Source organism: Polypterus senegalus, chromosome 13, assembly GCF_016835505.1.
Source record: "Polypterus senegalus isolate Bchr_013 chromosome 13, ASM1683550v1, whole genome shotgun sequence".
Taxonomy (NCBI): Eukaryota; Metazoa; Chordata; class Cladistia; order Polypteriformes; family Polypteridae; genus Polypterus; species Polypterus senegalus.
The window spans coordinates 94,616,331-94,641,048 of NC_053166.1; the positions used below are offsets into that span (position 1 = coordinate 94,616,331).

General features: G+C 36.6%; 1 protein-coding gene across 8 annotated transcripts in view; it reads right to left on the minus strand.

Moving 5' to 3' along the window:
* Positions 1–24,718, minus strand: part of syt3 (synaptotagmin III) — a 155,905-nt gene that overhangs the window by 39,601 nt on the left and 91,586 nt on the right. For all 8 annotated transcript variants that reach the window (XM_039774765.1, XM_039774764.1, XM_039774761.1 and 5 more), the window contains 4 exons: positions 9,661–10,035; positions 8,891–9,038; positions 6,666–6,857; positions 1,470–1,596 (listed from right to left, as the gene is read on the minus strand). In XM_039774765.1, coding sequence (XP_039630699.1) covers positions 1,470–1,596; positions 6,666–6,857; positions 8,891–9,038; positions 9,661–10,035 — 842 coding nt within the window. The remainder of the gene's footprint in view (positions 1–1,469; positions 1,597–6,665; positions 6,858–8,890; positions 9,039–9,660; positions 10,036–24,718) is intronic.

Consider the following 24,718-nt stretch of genomic DNA (forward strand, 5'->3'; position numbering starts at 1 on the left):
TGAGTGTACACTATTGCAAAGTTTGGATGGCTTTATACCTCATGCCAAAATTATTTCTAGGCTACATCTCAGTATCACTACTTGGGCACAATTATAAAATGGTGCATCACCATGCCATAGTATCCTCTCATAATAACAAAAAGCACTACATCTTTGAGTTTAGCTCTGCCTTAAAACAGCACCAAGACTATCCTTCCATGAAGATGCAACAAAATCTAATGGGATAGGATTTAAGCACTGCAAGGGCGGTGGTCCTCAACATGTTTTGGATCAAGGAACACCATTTAATAGCAGACCACTTGAGTCTGACAGTCACATTTTAAAGTAATTATAATTTATAATTTATTTTATTAAAGGCATTTATGTAAACAATATTCAGATTTAAATCCAACATTGAAACATTTCAAAGTCCCAGCTTTCAGCCAATGATCCATAATAACTCTTAAGCCATTAAGATCGATTAACAGCAGGCAGCCTGTTTGCACTGATGTTAAAGGACTGCCTTGGCTGGATTTGGGCTCTCCAGGCTGACATAAATGTAAACTTAGAACAGAGTACTGGGCAGTGTCCAAGACTGGATGGACTGAAGACAGACTGTGATGGGTTAAGCATTGCATGTAAGAGTGAGAGAGATAGGGATAACCACACCAAGAAATATGAGTGGTTACAGAGCAAAGAGGTATGGAATCAAAGCAAACATTTTTACTATTTGCAAGAAAGTTAGACAGTATGCTGCATGACAGTAGTTTTGGATCCATTTCTCATTTATCCAAGTATATTGATTCAGTATCGCCAACGGCTAAATGTCGACTGACAACTTTGTTACAAATAAATTCTTAAATAAGAACATAACAGATTAATGTAACTGAGCAATTTTTGAACGTCAGTTTGCAGACCACCTAACTCACACTTGAGGACTACTGTTGGCCCATAGACCTCATTTTAAAAAGCACTGTTTTAAAATAAGGCAGAACAAACAACAACATTTGTAGGTGCTTCAAACCCTAACGCAAAATCTGGTCTCAGGGGTGCAATGAAACCAGGTGCCAGCAGAGGAAACTTTGTAGAGGTAAATACAGGAGTTAGTAGGCCAGACCTAGATACAGTATAACAGGGTATTCCAGGACGTGACACCAGTAGTGAGAAGTCCTTTATAATAGCCACTGAGATTACCATTGGTTTCTAAGTTAACTTTTGACATAGAGTGCAGCCAAAAGCTTGTAGCAATTATGTTTGTGAGAATTTGCACTATTCATATACAGTAGGTGTGTCAATCCATCAACTTGACATGAACCAGACGCATGCTGTCCAGCCAGATGATCATGAATTGATCATTTTAAAAGAACATCACATATTACACTCCCCAAATATGTAGTTAAAATACGATCTTAAAATGTAGTAAAGGAAAAATAAATAGGAATTTTAAAGTTATAAATTCTGTATCACTCAGAGAAAATATCATAACTTACCTTAGTCTGAAATTTTTTCTTGCGATCAGGTAGTAGATAAATTTTGACATATGGATCAGAGAACCCATTGGCATCTTTTGCAGGAAGGTCAAGTGCTTTAAGGATTTTAACAACCAGCTGTTCTGTGCTGAAAAGGAAGCGGATAAGAAGCGTTGAAAGAAGGCATGTCACCACCACTTGCTAACTAGTTTTGACGTTCTTCATTACAAAGACCTCAGGGACAATCCTACGGCACACCAGTGGGCCAGTTTTTATTTTCGATGTGTATACACTGCAGTCCTTTCAACAGCGGGAAGATGTCACTACACAATGGTGCTACAGCAGCTCTGAAAAATGATGTTGACGTCTGGTACAGTTTAATTTTCACTCTGAAATAGGGTAACCTAGATGATATACTGCAAACTGGCTTCAATTCCCATAGCACAACAGATAGTTAACTTTAATATACCACCACAGAAAGTAAACAGTGGATAGGACTGCCAAGTACTCACTTTCAGCAAACAAAATGTAGTCTCTCTAGCACAATGGCCCTCCTCACTTTAATATACTGCAAATTACCTGTAATTCCCACTGTGTAATGCCATCATTCACATCTGTAGATCAACATAAATAAACACCATGGACATCAAGTTAAATACAGTAGTTCCTAGTTAATTTTGCTGCTGTCCAAAACATAAAAGCTGACAAAATGATGAATTTATACCAGTTTACACTAATGAGACCTGCAAATCCAATGATTTGACTGTTAAGTACCTTGTTATACTCATAATAAATATGGACTTATTTTAAATTCCTTCATACCAAATCCCAAGAGAGGGGGATGATTGCGTGTCTGCTTAAATCACAAAAGTGCTTAATTCTAGGTTATGGCCTATCCTGACAATACCAGCTGCAGGAACCAACCCTAAACTGGGTGCCAGTCAAGCACGAGGAACAGCACACACTCACACACACACTGTCAAATAGGACTATCTTATGATTACTAATAAAACACACAACTTTGGAATGTGAAAAAAAAAACCAGAGTAAATAGGAAAAACAGCACATAGATGTAGGGAGAACATGTAAAATTCACAAAGACAATGAATGGGCTGGGTTTCACTGTTATTTATTAAAATATGAGATTTTGATAAAAAACTTAAAATTACCGACACTACTTGGTAACATCATATTACATCATGTTTTGTGTGTTGGATTAAGAGGATAATAACCTAAATTACTTTGTAACATCATGTAAACAGTTTTGTGTGCATAAAGAACTGAAGTCACTAACTATAGAAATCAGGTATGTTTTGCTTAACTTGCCATAGTCCATCCATTTATGATTTCTCGACTGTGTAGCTTTGACAGAAGACTCACATGAAGCTGAAGGCCTAGAGTACAAGGCATGAATCAGCTTTTGGCAGGATGCCCGTGCCTTACAAAAGCCAAATGCAGATGTAACACCACTGCATCCATAGCCCAGCCTTGAGCAAACACACGCATAAGCACATGCATACATACACTTACACAGGGCCAATTTAGAGACCTTAATTAACCAAAATACCAATTTTAACAACAGAATAGGAAACTGTAGAACCCCAAAGAAAATCAGCACGGCACAGAAAGAACACAGGAACTACACCTAGCTTTCTTCTGTTGTTACTGCAGTGTTCATATATGTGCCATTATTCTATTTGTTCAATACTGCGTTAATGTAAAAAAAAGGAAAGAGCTCACTCTAGGTGAGATGTGTGGTCAAATTCAGTAACTCAGAAATATAGTCTCATAATCTAACTCGTATAAACTTTCCCAGTCTTTATGAAAATTTGCCTGGACTGAGAGTACTAGGTTGTTGTACCGTGTTAGCCATTATGAATGTAGAGAAAAGCCAAGCAAAATGACACCTTTTATTGGCTAACTAAAAAGATTACAATATGCAAGCTTTTGAGGCAACTTACCTGAAGAAGGGGCCTGAGTTGCCTCGAAAGCTTGCATATTGTAATCTTTTTAGTTAGCCAATAAAAGGTGTCATTTTGCTTGGCTTTTCCCTGGACTGAGAGAAAGAATCATGAGTCTTCAGGAGAATGTTTATTCATATGGAGTACAGATCTGAAATAAGCATTGGTATTTTATATCCTTGCATTAGCTGCTAGAGTTAAGGATTTCTCTGAAGTGATTAGCAAGGGACAAGACAATCCAAATCTTTTGTTACAATGGCTTCAATACCTTTGCTGCTCTTTTGGAAATCTACTACTATTTTACATTTTATCCAGTTTCAATCATATTAAATTTAATTTAGAGTCAAGGGGATCACAGTCTATGCCAGGAATATTTGGGTTTAACACAGAGCACACTCACACACATACCTACACTCATTCATATAGGACTGTTTGGAAATCATGGGAACTAAGCTAACACATCATGTCATTGAGGGAGTTCTTGAGATGGCCCACTGGAAGAAGACCCACTGTTACACCCAGGACATGCTAGCTGGAAGGGAATAGGTTTCTCAAATGACCTAGGAGACATGGAAAAATATCTAGCTGTTAGAATAAATTGTTGAGTATATGGCGGCCAAGTCTGAACTTTCTTGCAGGTTGCAACTACATCACATATTAATATGTCTTTGTGATGCAGAGGGAAATTTAGGACTCCTTAGAAAAACCCATGCAGACATAGAAGGATGTGAAAACTCTACCCATTTGTTGACCAATAAAGGATTCAATTGCAGTCTTCTTCATTTTAATTACTGTTAGTTATTAATAAACATTAGTTATTAGTTATTGCAAATAATTAAAAACTACTGGAATAACATGCCATGTCACAAATCACCTTAAGTTAAAAATATGGTGGTTGGACCTAGTAGAATAACCATTTTATCTTTAACAGGTGAGATTATTTACACATTTTGACCATTTTACAGTCATTTTAAGGATTATGGTCATTTTAATAATTCAAAACTTTTGTGTACAATGCTTTATTCCTTAAACATCTGTGCGATATTTATGACATTGGACTACCAACAGTCACTCAGCTTTATTATTAATTCTCAATCAACTGTAATAAAGTAGCGAATACTGTATATACATCTGATTATGAAGTTGCTTCAATATTAAATTTAAAGTTGCAACTAAAGACCATACTGATGAGTTGTTAAAGGGCCAACCTATGAGGCATCCAAGAATTTGACTGATTTAATAGTTATGTTATTTTATTTTTTTTACTTATTTTTATTTCCTGTATGTTTAGTCTGTCATGTTTGTCTGTGTAGACATTACGTCTGGTTTCCCTGACAAATTTTTGTTAATTGAGGCTGATGCAGTACTTTATCAAAATGGTAAAAATCATGTTTTTTAGTACAGGCATTAGTTTGGGGTGCCCATCGAAATTTCCAATTTTTCCAACACTGTGCCTGATTTCTACTCATGGGGAAGTAGTTTAGTGTATGCAGTGTATAATATTTTGCCAGCTTTGCAAAGGATTTTAACATCATACATCAGGGCTCCCACTGCTAAAACACTGCTTCTGCATCTAGCACAGGATCTCTTAAATTAGCTGTTTTGACTAACACTTTTTTCCAAGGTTACTTGGAAGATGAGAATACAGTAAAGTAGTTGACATATATTTTTTTGTTTTACAACTTGAGCAACGGGGAGGCTAAGTAACATTTTCAGACCACATAGTGAGCTGAAGTTTTTAATGGAACTGGAAATCTTATGTTTTATAGGCCATTTTTCAGCCACTGTGTTTAAACTAGCTTGTGTAATCTAGTGTTTCTTCAAAGGGCAACATTATAAAGCCAATATTTTCCATTTGCACTGCAGTTTTAATATGCAAAATCAGAATGACTTTAAATACATTGTTTTCATGAAGCACATAATGTGAGTAATGTGTAGTAATATATAGCCAGTGACTGTGACAAAGAGAATTAAGGTTTTAATGTGGCAGCATGTGCAGTCTCCTATCAATCTGAAGAAGTATCTGCTAAGGACATCCCTGTGCATACTGCTGCCAGTGTTCTCTGTAAATTTCTTTTTACATTATTTTGTTTTTACACTCAAAATTTATACTACAGAAATGAAACACATAATGCAGAATTCTTTTTAACCTAAGATGTTTAAGGTATCAAATATCATTGAGATTAATTAAGAAAAGACAAAGTCTTATAGATCATGGAGTTTTGTGCTGTTGGGTTTGAATCCTCTTTCATTAGACCCTTTCTGTTGAAATTAAACTTAAGAAGTATTCCGATATCCGCCTATTTAAAAAATGCTACTGTTCAAGAAATTGGAAACGTAATCTGGAAATAACACCAAAATTATAAAACCATAGACCCTGAAATGCCATAAAAATCCATTATTTCTGTTCTTGTGGGCTGCATGGCTCCAAATTAAAAGTTGCATGCTATCATTTTGGATTTTACTTGTATTTTTTCTTTTGATGTATTGCTTTTTTATGTACTGTTTAAAATAGATAACAAATGTACATTCTTAATTGGAGGCAGGGCAGTCAGACTTTATCCTATCAACAGAAAAATACAGCCATGTGCTCATATACTTTTTTTTTTTTACTATTTTGTAATTTTACTATTTTTGTAATTCATCCTTCCATCTGCAAATTTACTATGTTAAACCGAAGTAATAAAAATTCTGCTAAGCTAAGCAAACTCCCTCAAAGAATATCAGTTATTTTTTTGAAAAACTGAAACCATTAATTACTTTAAATGGCTTTGAGCTAAAGAATGACAGCTTGTTGGCAGCATTTGATCAAAGAACATTAAATCAAAGCTCTTTTTTCATTTAACGACTCCAATTTTGTTTTTTTAAAGTTCATTATTATGCATGGTCCATGTGGAAATGTTACATTTTGTCTGGAAATATAATCTTTTTTATGTCACTAGATGTCCAAAGAGGCAAGTAAAAGAGTTAAGAATTGAGCACTCGAAATAAGACAAAAGGTAAAGAATCAAAAAGGTCATATTGCACTTAAGAAAAAGAGTAGGGTACAGAGAGCTTGAAACATCTGCAGTAGAAATGGGTTTCCTTAAAACAGATTAGTGCAATAGAAAGGAGGTCCCATACAAATGGGTTACCTGTACCACTTCATAAATGAACCAGCATGTGGTAAGAGAGGAAGTGTAGAAAGATGTCACTGATATAATCTGATTTACCCAGATGCAGCAGTTGCAAGAAATTTTAAAAGAATGATACCCACTTGTATGCATAACGAAGCAGGAAACTGATTTTGCCACAGTTGCCAGTTTCTACTTTTTTGCCATCGCCCTGGTCAGATCTCATCTTGTAAAGCTCTGGCTTTATTTGACCAATGCAGGTTGCCTGGTCTGTTCTGTCTTCTATGTGAAAATCTGGGCTTGACAACTGGTGTGTTACTGATCGAGGTGAAGAACTGCAAATAGATAAGAAAAAGCAAAAACAGCTGCATTTACATGAATATCTGAATTCATTTCAGAAAAAAATAATCAATCTATCTATTTTCTGAACCCCCTCTTTCTATTACACGCACACTGGAGTGTATGCCACATTTTGGAGCAAGGCAAGAGCAAGCCCTGAGTGGGTCACCAGTTTATTACTGGGCATACGTAGGCACACACCTGCTGTATATGCATGTAAATGCTAGGCCATTTAAGATTCCTCCAAAAACCTAACCTGCATGTCTTTAAAATGTTAGAAAAAAAACAGAATACCAATGAAAATGAAGAAACACTGACAGAATGTGAATGGATCAAGAGTCAAATATGCATTACTGCAGCGGTAAATTATGTCACCTACATTGAAATTTTGTTAATATATTTATTTTTGTATGTTTCATATTTAAACATTATATATGTCTTTTATGTAATTTATATGTTTGTAACTTTACCCCTTGTGTTGTCGATTTATAAAGCTGCAAATAAAGTTGCAAAAATCTTCAACTACATGATCATGTTTAGAACAGCTTTGTCCAATTCAAAAATAAATAATAAATTCATTACATATAATTTAATATTTCAAATTCCCTTCATAATAGTAGAACTCTCAATAATATAGAGCCTTTTGATTAATTTATGCATTTCTTTTCCTGTAGCCAATATATAATATTTAACATACAGGCACAACATTTTTTCTTAAAAATGGTTTAATGATAATGGTCAGATAAATATATTCATAAATCTTTTTTCATAACTTATAAGATTTATCTTTTTTTCCTTTAGCTGATGCATACTGAGGAACACCTTCATAAACTCATGTATATTCAACCAGCCAAGGCACTCATGTCACTCATTGTTTCTAATCACTATATTGGCTTAATATTAAGTTCAAACCCTTGAAGCTTGTCCACAGAACAGTCAATGAATCAGCACCTATATACGAGTATATACTTGTGAGGTCTTATGCTCCTTCTCATCCACTCAGGTCTGCTGTTGAATGGCATCTAGTGATGCCACCTCTGCATGGTATTAAATTTTAGTCCAGACGTTTTTATTGTGTAGTTCCTAGCTGGTGGAATGAACTGCCTACTTCCATTCAAAATGCTAACTCCTTCAATGTGTTTAAGAAGCATTTGAAGACTCAATCGTGTATGGTGAATGTCTGTCTAATTGATATTAGCTATTATATTCTGTAACCGAAAAATTTTAACTAGCTTGCTTTTGATTTGAGCCCTACTTTGTAATCTTGTCTTGTAACACTTGTTTCCCAATAATTAATTATGTTGATATCCTTTATAAGTTGCTTTAGATAAAAGCATCTGTTAAGCAAATACATGTATATGTGTGTGTTTGCTCGTTACACAAATATACGCCCTTGGTCCAATCTCAACAAAATTTTGCATAATTATCCTGTCCCACTAGACTACCTTGGAACTGACAATGTTGACCTTGGGGATACCCCAGAAGTTGCTTTTTACTGCAGTGAGTTTGAAGAATATTGCCTTTTCCTGGATTTTGAGCACTAAAGTAAATTACATTCATTTAATTTGCCTCTGTTTAAAGAAACACAATTTATAGAAGTTAGACAGTTCTGCCTTAAAATTCCTTACCCAAGCAATGCCGGGTCCTACTTCTAGTTTACTAATGTATACTAAGAAAAATCTTTCTAATAAAAATGACTAAAGTCAAGTCTTAGCCCACATCAGCAAATCCCAGGAAAAAGCTGTCAAAACACTTCATCTAAATGAAGGCTGTCTGCATACTCAGATGCAGCCTTACAAAGGAAAATCCCACTAAACCAGTTTGTTACTGTAGGCCCACTAAAGTAACAGGATTTCCTATGTAATCTAAAGAAGCAGCTTAACTACTTCTCATTTACCTAAGCAAACCATAGTCTGTATGTTACAAGGGCTAATGACCAGGGGTATGTACTGGACATACTGTAATAGCTCAATTTCAAATTTTATACTGGTTCTTGCACAATAATTAAGAAGCATGCTCAGGAGCTCACCGTACAGCCACCTGGTGCTGGGAATGTGCATTGGGTAAGTCTCTGTTCTGGGAGGCAGAAACAAGCGACTCAGAAGAAGGAGGAAGCTCTGGGGAGGTCTGGCTCATCTTGAGGGGCCCCCCCATTCCACTGACTCCTCCAACTACCCCTGTACAAAAATTGCAAAGATTATTAGAAACATTTTGTTTTTGACAACAGTTTTCCATTTTAAAGTTTTATTTCAAATACTGTACATAAATCAGGCATAACAGTATTCCTTGGAGAAAAGTGGGGCAAACAGATCTAGTGAATAGGAAGAAATATAGGACAAGATAACATAAAAAATACATTAAAATAACCAGAGAAAGAAGGTTGTAGTGATACAATAAATTGTATGAAAGAGATCAGTTGCATCCAAGTTCATCTAGATTGGAACAGAAAATAGAAAAGGCAAATATAGTGCACTGAGGTCCATATGACAACCAAAACAGATGAAGCCTTGACTTAGAATAGAATATCTGAATGGGACATCTTCACATGACTTTAGGGCTAAAGTGTTCTCTGTTGTGATATGAATGAACTATATTACAATACATACACTATTATTTAACTGATATATGGATAACTATAAAAAATTATGAACTGGAAAATATCTTTGAAAGTACCAGCAAATATTAATTAAAAAGAAAAAGATGGGCATCACTTTTAATAATGATAAATCAAGAGATAAAGAAATTGTAGTGTCCCAAACACTCCATGTCATACAATGGAAGGTGTAAGGTATAATGTACCTGAAGATGCTGTGGTGGTTTGGTGCCCAGGAGGGTAGGAATCCATGTCTAAGTAGGAGTGTTCTGGCATCTCAGATTGACCTCCCAGTTCAACTCTTTCCACTACAAGAATCTCAGAGAAGTGAGGGTGAGGAGGATGTGGGGAGTGATAAAGAGAAGATGAAGAATGCTGATCTTTTCGCTGCAGCAACTGGGGAAGGGGTCCAGCTACACCACCTGGTCCCCCACCTAGAAGTCCAACCCCAGTGCTGGAGCCTGAACCTTCCTTGTCGCGCCATGGAATCCAGCATAGCTTCCAGGAGACAAAGAGTGAAACTCCAAGGAGAACTATTCCACAAAAAGTGACAATTACTGAGAGAAGGCTCACTGAGATATCTGTAGAAAAAAGAAGAGGTAAGAAATTAAGGCAAAATTTTCAGTGGACACTACCTCTGGTTCTTCCATTTCCTCCCTTCTTCTTAACCCAAACATTTTATTTTGTTGCATGGAAATGCCTTTTGTGTAGTGATCATGCAATAGGGAGGTTTATGCAATAAGCAAAAAGGAAACATTCAGTGTGTGCTCCTCTCTAATTATTGCTCAGTGTTTGGCTATTTCCTTCCATAAACCAACATGGTATCTACTCCGGTCGCATTGTGGAAGAAATGTATATGGTCTGTGCATTACTTCCACATTGTAAAACCTCTGGTGACAAACTTATAGTGACAAATTGGCTTGATATTGACACATTCTTGTTTTTGGGTTAATTAAATGCTGTAACTCAGATCATATTTCAACCTCTCTGATTTGATCTTTTGAGGCCATATAGCAGAAATTGTAATAGAGTTGCAGCTTGTTCATTATTCTGAATTTTCAATCACTTTGGTTCCATCCTCCACTCCAGTAGTATTATTTTGGATATTTTTGTTCCTTTCGAGGTTCATTCTTTATGATCTAGTCATTACACTGGTTATTTATGATAGTGCTGGAGGGCTTGTTTGAGTTCAGTTTAAATATAACAGGAACAGACTTTTGATGGTTTTCCTGATTTCTGGCTGGCCAGGGATGGGGAGTGGGGTTTGTTGCTGCAGTCATTGGCCTTGATGCACTTACAAAATTTGAACTTTTTTGTTATTATGATTAATCTGAAATAGTCTATTTAAACATCCAAGTACTTGGATCAAAAATGTATATGTAGAACTACTTCAAGAGGCCAAAATTCTCAATTATAATGTAAAGCAGCTGTGCAATAAACACTGTCTGCATCCACTAAAAGGAACTGATTAGCAGTTCTCTTTTGTTGCAGTTTACAAATTAAAACACTGAACTCTCAAACAGAGTGTAGCGGAAGGGTTTTTTACATGCTAACGGAGATAGCTCAAAGAAGCTTTTTTTCGCAATAAACTCCACAAAAATCTTGGTTTCTCACATTAACATCTAATCAGCTTCTGGTCCTGAAGCATTTTGATCTTATTATTGGCATAGATGCAAATGCTGTTAACAATAAGTCATTGATTTGTGTCATTGAAATTGTTTGAAAAAAAAAATCTGCATTTTGGCCCTGCACAGGTGCAAATAGACATCATGTTACGACATTTTATTTTTCACAGTTTTAAGAAATGACACATTTTTTGTTAAACCTGTAAGTGATTTTTGCCTGGACCAACATGGGTAAACCAATCATATTCACTTGCTAAATTGGCATACTCTTACATCTAATGCATGGGACCAGCTATGACTATTATTGATCCCACTTCCTTGACAAATGCAGATGTTAAGCTATTGGCAAAACTACTGGTGAGAAAACTAAATAAGTAATACCAAAACTTCTCCATTCTAAATCTGCGACCATAAGGTAATGTTTGATGCCTTCTGGATGTTCTAGATGCAGTACATCCTTTGTTTCTCCCAATGGCTCTTCTGGCCTGAGATGCTGAAAAAGCATTTAACAGAATGAGGTGGCAATTGTATTGCACATGATAGGCTTGATGATGTACAGTGACATGTTCACAAACACGATCAATGCGTTACACTCTTCTCTAACCCCAGTTGTGCTAATACTAATATTTTTTTGTCTCAGTTCTTAAAGGACCAAACTCTAAGAGTGCCCACTATTATTGCTGCTCTTCAACCTTGTCCTAAAGCTCTCCATACCCATGAATGAATCAATCTATTTTTATTGATAGTTACCCCCAAAACATTTCACTTTACACTGATAACATTGTGCTATTTTTGGGTGTTGTGTCACACAACCTCTCTCATGTTCGGAGCACATTTAAGTTAATTGAGTCTGTTTCAGGATTATAAAGTCAAATTCCATACATTTTGCTCTTTTGCCACTTAACTCTACTTGAAAGCAGTACACCTTCCCAGCATCCATCCCAGCGAATTTTCAGTATTAAATAATCAATTATACGCTGGTCCTTTCTCCCATTATAGTTTTCAGTTTTTTAAATTAACATTGTTTCCCAACTTGATTACATTGACTCTTCACTTTCACTTTCCCTCCAATCAAGTACTGTTTTAGTATGAAGTTGTTATTTTCTGTATCTGGCATGTTCCTTCTTATATTTTGGGAATATCCCACTGTTGGACTGGCGTTGCTTCTTGTATGTTTTCTATTTTGTCTGGCAACATACCTCTGATGTCATTCTCTTGCTGAACTTTACACATTCCTATACTCCAAATGTGTACAACAAAGACTATTTTTCCTTTGGACAATCATGTCAAATCAGCTCTGGTCACCTGTTGGACGTTTTCTTAAACTGATCCTACATCAGCTCTCAGCAGACCGAATTAACTGGACATCCAGGGCCAGTATTGTCAACTGTCAATATCTAATGGATGTTTTGCAGCACTGAATAGCTAATCTGTTTTACCTTGTATCTGGTAAGATGTCACATGGAGTATGCTGGTGGCACATTTTCTATCTTTTCCTTGATCAAATTAAATATCATAGACCAAAGACACTAAACATTCATTTTAAAGGATTATGCTTTAGGGAGTGGGATTGGAGGACAATTTCATTATTTTATAATTTCATAAATACTCTTTTATTTAGGAAATTTTCAATGTATATCTACACTTGATTGTTGCAAAATAATCATCTGATTAAACATACATACATACATACATACATACATACATACATACATACATACATACATACATACATACATACATACATAAGGATATCAAACCAAAATTACATCCATCAAGTGAGTAACATGCTGAAACTACAGCCAACTTACAGTCTCAAAATCTATAATCCAAAGTGAAAGTGATCCCTTGGAGAATCAAAAGTTGCAGTTTTTCTGAACTGATAGAGATCCACTTTTATAGCATGGGTTTAGAATAATTACCCCAAGCAAAACTATTTTTATGGCGTGTGAGAAAGATCAGCAGAATTGCCCTTACTGGCAAAATTGTATGATAAATAAGCTGTGGTTTTATCCAAGTTTTATATAAAATGATGCTTAGAATGTTACATTCTGGTATGTGTTTGCAAGTAAATTACAATTACAAATGCATTGTGCACAAAAGGGTCTAAAATGACATCAGCACACAATGCTGTTAAGTACCACAACACAAACAAGGAGACAAAACTCAGAAAAACATGTCCAAAACCAATAAAAACAGCAACAATATGTTCTCAAAAAAATATGACATCGCAACAAAGTTTAACCTGCAACTCTGGACTCTCCCTTTGCTTGTAGTATGCCTTTGGCTCCATCTGTTACTATCTATTGCCTAGCAGTGCTTATCATGCTGCAGTCACATGATGGGAGGAGCAAAGAATATAAAAGAGGAAGCCTAACTAAAGCTGAACACAAAACAATCACTTCTGTGATTGTCCCTCCAAGTGATGAGCAAGACATCACCTCTACTATATGTTTCTGCTATGAAGTCTTGTCCCCCACCTGGCACTCAATACATATTCCTGATATTTATACAAACTGTACACCTATGTGTTCAAGGTGAGCTAACTCCTAACTTTATTTATGTTAAGACTAATTCTAGGATATGTGATTATTAATCTCTGAAGACTTTTTGCAAACCCCATCCTGGAATTTTTCTCATAACAGAATCCAGATCTTTCCTCTTGAGCTTTGACCCCACATTTAGTATTAGAAACCCCAAGAATAAAAGCATGATAATATTGACTAACACAAAAGGAAATAAAAATGAGAACAATGAAAGCCAATTACAAAAAAAAAATTTAGAAAGAGAGAGACTAGAAAAATATGTCAGGATTACAATAGTGCAGCTGGGTTGCATGAATAATGAAAGAAGAACACTGCTGAGCTGAAAGAGAATTGAACAATTGAGTGGAGGGCAAATGCTAACATGTACAACAGAGATACTCCAATGGCTGCAAACAAGATATCACCTTGATGATGCACAGCATGGATCTGTGGACCAAAAAGTGAAAATCAAAATAATTAATTTGAAAAAAGAGCACACAAATGTCTAAAGGACAACTCATCCAAAATGTGCGCTGGTCACATTGCTCATGCACTATCAGGAAAATAAAAAAATCAGGAATGGTCTCCCCTAGAGTTTCTTGTATTGACAGATATGGGGATGGATATTTGAGGAGTAAACCACAAGACAATGATTATATTTTTATATTATGTACATTAAAAATGCACCAGCAACAAATCAAATCAAATTAATAACATATTGAACAATTATTATAAAAGTAAAGTTGAATAAATCGAATTCTGCAGCTGCATGAATAAAAGGTAAAGTACCACTTCCAGTTAACGGAAATTGCAATACTTTCCCTATACCTCGTATATGAGAAAGTAAAAATCACTATACTTTGCATTTGATGATGTTCAAAATGTCTGAAGGACAATGAAGACTGAGACATTACTCAATATATATTTATGGAAAAAACATGTAATAAATGTGAAGACCAAAGGAGTGGAATCAAACTTTACAAGTTACAGAGATAACAAACAACTTTTAAATTATATAACCCCATTCCATTGCATGATCCTCTGTCACTTTTTTAACTACAGGTGCACAGCACAGCAGTCTTCAACTATTTTTTTTCAGGATGGAGTACAATCTTGTTAAGTGATATGGGGTTCCACTGTGGGTCAAAGCATGAATTGACCCAACAACCATTGAGTTTGGAGTCCAGATCTTTATCTCCCTAAATAAGAGGAAATTAGGTTGATTTAGTACAGAATGTGTGGTGCAGATTCCTGACACCAGTGATGAAAAACAGAAGCCTGAAACCCACAAAAAGAAAAACTACAGTTGTTTATAATTTTCTGTTAACCATACTGATATAATGGGTAAACTGGGAGTTACTCAATCATCATCAGATGAACAGAAGGTGTATGGCTTGCAGTGTACATTGAATTTGCTCAATGAATAATTGATAGTTGTTCTGTGATGTAGTTATAAATATTCAACCCTTGGCTTCACCGCACTTTATATTATTGAGGCATTGCTCTACCGCAGGTGGTTTAAGAAAAATCATTTGCTTGTAATATTTTGTTAGCTCCTTGCAATGTGGTGAGTGTCTTCTCACTTCACAGACCTCAGCTACAGAAATTCATTAAAGCCAGTTTCTCACCAGTACCAGTGGTAAATCTAAGCAGTGTTTAATGGCAGAAAAGTCATGCACACCTTCTAAGTCTTCCTTGACAGTCAAGCCCAACAGACAGTATGCAAGGTGAGTTGTTTACACTCTAAATGCAAGACTGAAATTTGCTAGCAGCACACTTTATATTAACCAAAAGATTTACACTCTTCATTTTCCTATCTGAATTTTTCAGATTTGGTCAAGGGGTAGCCGTATAGTCTAAGGACAAATGGTTTGTAAGAGGGTACACAGCTAGCAAAAAATTGGACCTCCTTCTAGACACCAGGAGGCATTTATGGCCCAGTTTCTAACCAAAACATATTACTCCCCTGCTTGTAGAGAAAGTGCAGTGAAGAAGGAAAATCCAGGAATATCAATGTGTTATTTTCCATAATTCAAGATGGCTGCAATTTTATCATTGATCATAAGGCAAATAAGTTGTAGTCGCTATGAGAACATTTTCCTCTAGAAATAGAGGGCTGTGGACACAATTAAAAGAATCAGTTTACTTTGCCAAGCCATTTGTTTTTTCCTTGCAAATTTATAGTAGCTTCTTTTTGTGATTTTACAGCTTTTGCATTGCTATTTTGTGTTGTTGTTTTTGATTTTCTTGCGTATTTCATCATGTTTAGTTTAAATAGGCATGTGCTCAGTTTATCTATGTATTTCATTAAACACTAGGGGATGTGTGGATTAATGACATGCAGTTTGTAAAAATATGCAACAGAGAAGACATTTGTAAGCCTTTTATGATCTTTTGATAGAAAGAAGGATATACATCTGTGAATAACTGGTTCAAAATTAGGTTAGCAATGAACCAACTTGTCCAAAATATTCTTAGTAATTCTTATGCTGATATCCACTTTAAATATGATGGTGTGGTCTAAACAAATACTAAGCATATAATTGAGCTCTGACAAACAATTGTAGCACTAACAATTCAGTTACAAAAATTGTTTCATGAAAAGCCCACTAGATGGCACGCTAAGTTCAGAATGAATAGTGAGGAAACTACTATAACAAAACGTGTTTAATTAATATCAAAATCAAATTTACAGTAAATCACACTTACTTTATATTCCAATATATATTCACAGTCACATTTAACGAACAGTGGAAAAATATTTATTCTGCAACTGAAACAAACTAAATTAAATAACTATTCACAAAGTTAAATACAGTTATTAGTTAAACCTCAACTCTATAGCTGTATAAGTTTAATATTATCGGTGTCAATTACTATTTTTTGGGCTTGACTCATACCTGTGTCACACACATACACATAGGAGATGGTTTACAGGCTCAAATAATGCTATTTTTGAGCTAGACCAAGGGTTGGAGCTGCCACCTGATCCTTTCTCCTTTTGTCTCCCTGTAGACTAACCAAAGAACCTGCCTCCCAATGACGTCACCACCAGTCTAGCCACTGTTGACATCACTTCTGGCACTCTTTGATGAAATCATATCCGGTACCCAGAACCAGCTTCCCTGCCACGTCAGCCTCCCTGACTCCACCTCTTCCTCCATCCAGCCATATTTATAGAACAGCTTTTTAACCTGTTAGTCAGTTCTTTAAAGACATGTTTATTTTTCTGACCTTTTTGTGACTCCATTCTTCCTTATTACAACAGAGAGGCAATAGCAGGTGCATTTGCCTGTTGCTTTTTATACACTGAAGTGTTTTTAACATTAGAACATTAAAACAATCTAGATGAGAACAGGCCATTTAGCCCAGCAAAGCTCAGTAGTCCTATCCATTTACTTCTTCTAAAAATCATCAAGCCTAGTTTTAAAAGTCCCTAAAGTCCTACTGTCTACCACACTACTTGATAGCTTATTCCATGTGTCTATGGTTCTCTGTGTAAAGAAAAATGTACCTAATGTTTGTGCAAAATTTACCTTTAACAACTGTGTTGCCATCTTCTTTATGAACTCATTTTAAAGTTAACAGTCTTGGTCCACTGTACTAATTCCCTTCATAATTTTAAACACTTTAATCATGTCTCCTCTTAATCCTCTTTTGCCTAAACTGAAAAGGATTACCTCATTTAATTGTTCCTCATAATTCATCCCCTGTAGCCTTGAAATCAGCCTAATTGCTTTCTCTTGCATGTTTCTGGCATTGCCTTGTCCTTTGTGTAGCCTGGAGACCAAAACTGTTCAGAGTACTCCAAATGAGGCCTCATCAGTGTGTTATAAAGCTTGTGCATAACATCTTTGGACTTAACATGTATTAATAGACACAGATTCATACTTTCTCATTCATGAAAAACGTATATGTTTGCCCATTGTTTTATGATGAAATAAAGTTCTCTAGTGAAAAGAAGTCACTAGAATTATGTCCTATAATGGGCAAATATTTTGTTGAGCTGTGTGACATGTGTTGTAGATATTCTCATTGGTTGATGCCCACTTTGCCAATTATGATGGTACACAACTACACAGCACTTGAAGCCTGCATGCACTAAGCCTCATCTGCAGGAAACAGGAAAGGATCTTTAGTAGGGAACAGTTAGGTTTGGGTATGGGGCTTCTTGAATTGTATATTTTCCTTATGAGAAAAAAAACACTAATGTGCATGATGCTGGGTTTTCATATGTCTATATGAGGAAAATAAGAAGCATTTTACATTTCTTAACAAGCACAATGCTCTCCTACATGCTGATATCTTAATTACGTTTGATTTAGTTCTGCCCATGCCAGCGCACTCGCAGATTAAAACAAAGACAGTGCGACATCTAGATTGTAATTCTGCTTCAAAATTTATAGATACCTTGAGTAAGTCGAGTGTAATTGTGGAAAACCATTTAGATCAGTTAACATCAAATGTAAACGTGGAAAACAATTTAGATCAGCTAACATCACATTATAATGTGACCTTGAGAGATGCTCTGGACACAGTGGCTCCCCTAAAAACAAAAGTAATCAAAGCACATAGAAACTCTCCCTGGTTTAATGAAAACACTCGAGCTCTTAAATTAGAGTGTCGAAAACTGGAGCGCAGATGGAGAACAACAAAGCTACATGTCTTTCAAATTGCATGGACAGAGAGTGTTAATAAATATAAAAAGGCCCTCTTTAAAGCTCGCTCAGAATACTATTCTACATTAATAGATAGCAATAATAAAAATCCTAGGGTACTTTTTAGAGCAGTGGCTAAATTAACAAATGGGAATTCAGATCAACAGTGCAAAATACCAACAGATATTAGCAGTACAGACTTTATGAACTTCTTCAATGAGAAAATTAAAAATATAAGATCACAGATCTCAGCATCACAGTACAAACCAAATACTAGCTTAGCAGACCCTGCCTCACATTGTATTCAGCACTTTAATAATTTTAATCCTGTAACTGAGCAGGAAGTCTTAACTTTAATTTCGAAAATGAAGCCCACTACTTGTTCCCTAGATCCAGTGCCAACGAAACTAGTAAAAGTGCAATGGATGTTCTTGTAGCACCAATTCTAAACATTATCAATAGTTCATTATTGCATGGCACAGTACCTGATGCACTAAAAGTGTCAGTCATTAAACCTTTACTTAAAAAGTCAGACCTAGACCCACACATACTAAATAACTATAGGCCTATTTCAAATTTACCATTTCTCTCTAAAATACTAGAGAAAGTAGTCGCCAGTCAGCTTCAGTCACACCTTATGCATTACAATTTATTTGAGAAATTCCAGTCTGGCTTTCGCACTGGTCATAGTACAGAAACGGCACTAACACGGGTTGTAAATGACATTCTGATATCCTCTGATGAAGGAAATTCCACTGTAATTATGTTGTTGGACTTAAGTGCAGCGTTTGACACCATTGACCATTCTATTTTACTGCACAGGCTAGAAAGCGATGTTGGGCTTACAGGCCCGTGCTCGCTTGGTTCAGTTCTTATTTATCAAATCGATTCCAGTATGTACAGAAATGTGCTGACAGTACTCCATCATTATACACAGAAGTTGAATATGGTGTCCGCAGGGCTCAGTACTGGGACCTTTACTGTTTTCACTTTACATGCTTCCACTGGGATCTCTCATTAGGAAACATAATGTTAATTTTCACTCGTATGCAGATGACACCCAGTTATACCTTTCATTTAAATCAAATGAAGTTTCTCCGATGTTGTCTTTAATTAGTTGTGTTAGTGAATTAAAGGAATGGATGAATGAGAACTACTTGTCTTTAAATACAGATAAAACAGAGATGTTAATTGTTGGAGGGAATGACGCTGATCACAGCAATATTTTGTCGTCATTTAACTCAGTTGGAATCCCAATTAATTTTACTGAATCAGCCCGCAATCTAGGAGTTATCTTTGACTCTAGCATGTCATTTAAAGCGCATATTACAAAGTCGTCCAAAACATGTTTTTCCATCTTAAAAATATTAGGAAATTAAGGCTTTCTAAATAAACAGGATTGTGAGAAATTAATTCATGCATTTATCTCTAGTAGGATTGACTACTGCAATGCGGTGTTCACTGGCTGTTCAAACTGTTCTCTATACAGCCTCCAGTTAATCCAAAATGCGCTGCAAGAATTATTACAAGAACAAGAAAATATGAACACATAACCCCAGTTCTTAAATCTTTACACTGGCTCCCAGTTAAATTTAGGGCAGATTTCAAAATCCTCCTTTTAACATATAAAGCATTAAATGGCCAAGGTCCGCTTACTTGTCTGAACTTATCATGACTTACAAACCTGAGCACATTAAGATCTCAAGATGCCGGTCTGCTTAGGATTCCAAGGATTAATAAAATAACAGTGGGAGGTCGAGCTTTTAGTTACAGGGCCCCTAAACTGTGGAATGGTCTTCCTGCTTCCATAAGAGATGCCCCTCGGTCTCAGCCTTTAAATCCCGGCTGAAGACTCACTACTTCAGTTTAGCATATCCTGACTAGAGCTGCTGATTAACTGTACATACTGCATCTCTGTTGTTAGTCATTAGCACTATAACATAAGTAACATGATAATTATATTTGAATACTAACCCTCACCTATTCTGTTTCTTTTCTCGGTACCCAAATGTGGCCATTGGTGCCACGGCCCACCTGCCAAGTTGTTTGCCTGCCTATGGTAAAGTCATCCCTGATGGAGGATCACAGGAATCATGGGAAAGAGAGGTCCTTTCATCGGAGCAATGTTTCAGCCGTGGCATGGCCAAATGGAGATGCAGCTAGATGGATGAGGTCTCCAGGACTCTAAAAATATCGAAACCTAATTATGTCATATCATCTACTGTTAAACCGTAATTCTAAAATTTTTATTATGCTGTCTTAAGGAATTGTTCTGTTGTGTATATTGTATTGTATTGACCCCCTACTTTTGACACCTACTGCACGCCCAACCTACCTGGAAAGGGGTCTCTCTTTGAACTGCCTTTCCCGAGGTTTCTTCCATTTTCCTACAAGGTTTTATTGGGAGTTTTTCCTTGTCTTCTCAGAGAGTCAAGGCTGGGGGGCTGTCAAAAGGCAGGGCCTGTTAAAGCCCATTGCGGCACTTCCTGTGTGATTTTGGGCTATACAAAAATAAACTGTATTGTAATAAACTGTATATCAACTGGGGCAGAGAATGTAATTGATTTTATACTTGTGCTGTGGATTACCTGTGTTACATTCTGTGAACAAGGCCTTAAAGAGAAAGATTACACAGAAAATATGTAAAACCGAATAGCTGCCTTTATTATTTTAGAATGAAAACATACATAAAATCAAACATCTTTTTACCTTTTTCTCAAGTACAGCTTTGGGAAAATTATCTGTCTTATTTATTCTGTTTTCATAATAGCCGATACAAACATTGCAGATTCAGGTCACAATGGAGTCCCTTATTCTCCTTACTTTTGGCAAAGACTGACAATGATCTATGTAATAATTATATAAGAAATAAGAAAACTGGCCAGTGAAATTTCTCAGATAATTCTGTATGTCACCAGACAGACACAATGGACAGGCAGGACTGACTGAAGAACTCACTGAAAATGGACAGATGAAAAAATTAATATACTGACCAACCTACATATCTTTCTTTCTTTTTTTGCTCCATTAACCTTGTCTCTATATACTGTCATGGACACCAGGTATGGACTGGCGTTCCAGCTGGTATGGTTTAGGGCATCTTTACTCAGTCGGAGGGCAGTTTAATAGAAGGACTGGGAAATATCAATCATATGGATTATTAACTCCCCCAATAAAATCAGTAGAAGTCTGCCTGGGCTACGGTGTCTGCATGGATACCCACAGGGCAACCTGGGTCTTGCTGTCCTGTTGAATAGTCCTGCTGGGCTCCATGGGTGAAGCCAGGTGGACCTGCAGGGATAGACTGTCCCGAATTTAAGGAACTTACACCTGACCAGAAGTGCTTCCAACCTATAGTGCAGTAACACCAGAAGTACTCCTGGGTCTGGCATAAAGGAAGTCGCTTGACTTCATCCAGGTGTGTTGGAGTCAGGAGAGGAACTGGACAAAACTCACCTGGGAGGAGTGGAGGAAGAAAACAAAGAAAGACAGAAAGAGAAAGAGAAGGGAGAAAATGAACATTTGTGATTGCACAACTTGGGAGAAGTCTTTTGTAAGTTATTTGTAAAAGTAAACCTTGTGTTTAAACCTGGGACTTGTGTTGGTGCTAGTGAGTTGAAGGGTTTGAGGGCTTAGTGACCCCATTACAGGTCACATTGGTGTACTTGCCAGGATTTTTTTTAGCCATTGGTTTGGCAGGAACCTGATTTAAATGTGATTACTGTAGCCAAAACACCCAAATACTGCCATACCACTTATACATAAACTGTGACTTTTATATCAGTTACAATGGGGAAAAAAATCAGTGAACAAGAGTGGAAGACAATCTAGGAGCCAGACTTCTGGTATTCTCTACTATCAACGAGTCCACCAGGGGTTAGAATGAACTGGCTGAGCTGCGGGACTACCATCCACACAATGTATATCTCGCTACCAGAGGCAGAAAGCTACTGGGATGGAAACATACAGGAAGAACTCAGCGATTTTTTCAGCGGCGGATCAGATACAGAGATATGTCCTGAACGTGTACCCTATTCCTACCTCATTGACAGTGGAAGTAAATGTCATACTTTGCTGCCTTGAAGTAATATATGTATCTCTTGTACCATTGTATTCTTACAAGAACAATGCACTTTAAATTATCTCAGGGTTCAGAGCACTGAAAAGATGACCACAATCAAAATCATAAATAGGCACATGAAGTCAAAAACACAAAAAAAAATCACAAAATAGATAGATAGATAGATAGATAGATAGATAGATAGATAGATAGATAGATAGATAGATAGATAGATAGATAGATAGATAGAGCTTTATTTGGCTTTTTAAAGAAGCTCCTCAAATAAATAAATACATAATTAGGTAAAAAAATAAAAATAAATAAATAAATACACACACTTTTGCCTTAACACACAACATGACTTTAAAGCATGAACATTAAAAAGAAGGAAAAATGCACACTTGGCTGTCACAGTCACAATGAAGCATTATGCAGGTGTCTTGTTGGTATGAAGGAGCTCCAATAGCATTTCTTGACACACTTCTGTTGAATAATTCATTGGTTGAAAGTACTCAGTTTTAGTGTGTCAGAGAGAGGATGTGTAGCACTGTTCATAACAACATCCAGTTTTTCTTAAATTTTCTACTTTGGTAGAGTACATCTTATAACTGAGCTTGCCCTTTTAAATAGCTTGTTGATTCATTGGGCCTCTCTTGAAGTGATGTTACCAGCCCAGCACACCACTGTTTAGAAAATCGCACTGGCCATCACAAAGTAATAGAAGATGTGAAGGATGTCATTTCCCACATTAAAGAAACACAGTCTCCTAAGGAAAAAGAGCCTGTTCTGCCCCTTCTTATATAGTTTGTTTGTGTTCTGAGACCAGTCCACCCTGTCATAAATGTGGACCCTTAAGTACTTGTAGGAGTAGACCACTTCTACATTCACTCCTTGAATACTGAACAGACATAGAGGCTCATTATTGTGGCAAAGTTAATAACCAAATCCTTTGATTTGCTGATTTTAAAAGGCAGACAATTCTAAGTGCACCAAGAAACAAAGTTCTCCACCTGACTCCTATATTCTGTCTCATCCCACTTATCAATACACCCCATAAGTGCGGAATCATCTGAGAATTTCTGCAAGTGACATGACCTGGTGTTATATTTGTATTTGAAGGTGTACAGAGTGAAGAGAAAAGGAGACAGGGCTGTTCCTTGTGGTGCTCCATTGCTCCCATCTGTATCAGAAACACAGTCATTGAGCCTCACAAATTGCAGTCTGTCTGAAAGATAGTATATTATCCAGGATACCATAGGCTCATTCATATATACAGCAAAATCTCAGTAAAAATGGGGGAGAGTACACCAAAATCTCCAGTACTACACAAACCCAGAATGAGAAACAAATTTCCATGATCAGCCCATGGCCAGTGGAACTCTCAGCCTTTTTCCGGGGTATCTAAACAACACACAGACAAAGATGCTCACCCAGGTGAGCTGACTGCAGTACAGCCACATGCAGGGATGGTGCATGTTTAATTTCGAGTTCATACAAATGACACTGGTAATTCTCCCTGTTGTGAGCCTAGACGAAAAGCAAATGTGGTGCCAGAGGACAGCTATAATTACAACCAAACCTATTCATCTCACTTTCTCTAAACTTACTGTAATGTGTATCATGACAGCAGCAGGCTGAGCAATCTGAACCAAGACATTCACAGGTGGTCAGCTGAGAAATATAATACTTTCAGTATGTCCTGAGTCTACCCGAGGTCTTCTTCCAATGGGTATTGACTTTTAAACCTCCAGGGGGGTTATGAGCCAGGAGCACCTATGTAGCATCATGTTATACTAACTAAACTGGCTCCTTTCCACCCAGACAAACAGTTGCTCTACTCCAGGATCCCCAGTCTATCCTAGAGAGTTAATCCAGCAACCCTCTGAAGAAACCTTATTTTGGTCACATGAATTTACAATCTCATTCTGTCAGTTATTACCAGAAGCTCATCGAATTCCTAGTTCGAGGACTTCACTAGAACAATCTGGTATAATGTTCACAAAGCAGCTGTCATTGTACCGATTCATTGTTAAGCCTCATGGTCATCACTACCTTCATTTGTGAACAAGGTTCTTGAACTGCTCCACTTGTGGTAGTTTCTCACTGCATACCTGAACAAAACAAGTCTCTCTTTTGAAGGAGAAGGCAATGACTTTTTGAGATTTGAAGATGTTAATTTTCATACAAACCACATGACATTCAGCTATGAAACATTCCAGTACACGAAGGAGTTCATAGTCTAGTGAGGCCAAGACGATAACTACATAGGTAAAACCTTTAGGTTTACAGAGTCGATACTTTCCAACCCTTAGCTGTGTTTTGATATCCTTCTCATGGAAATTATGAGCAGGAGCCCAACATACACACCGAAAACAACTTGGTTAAATGCTATATAT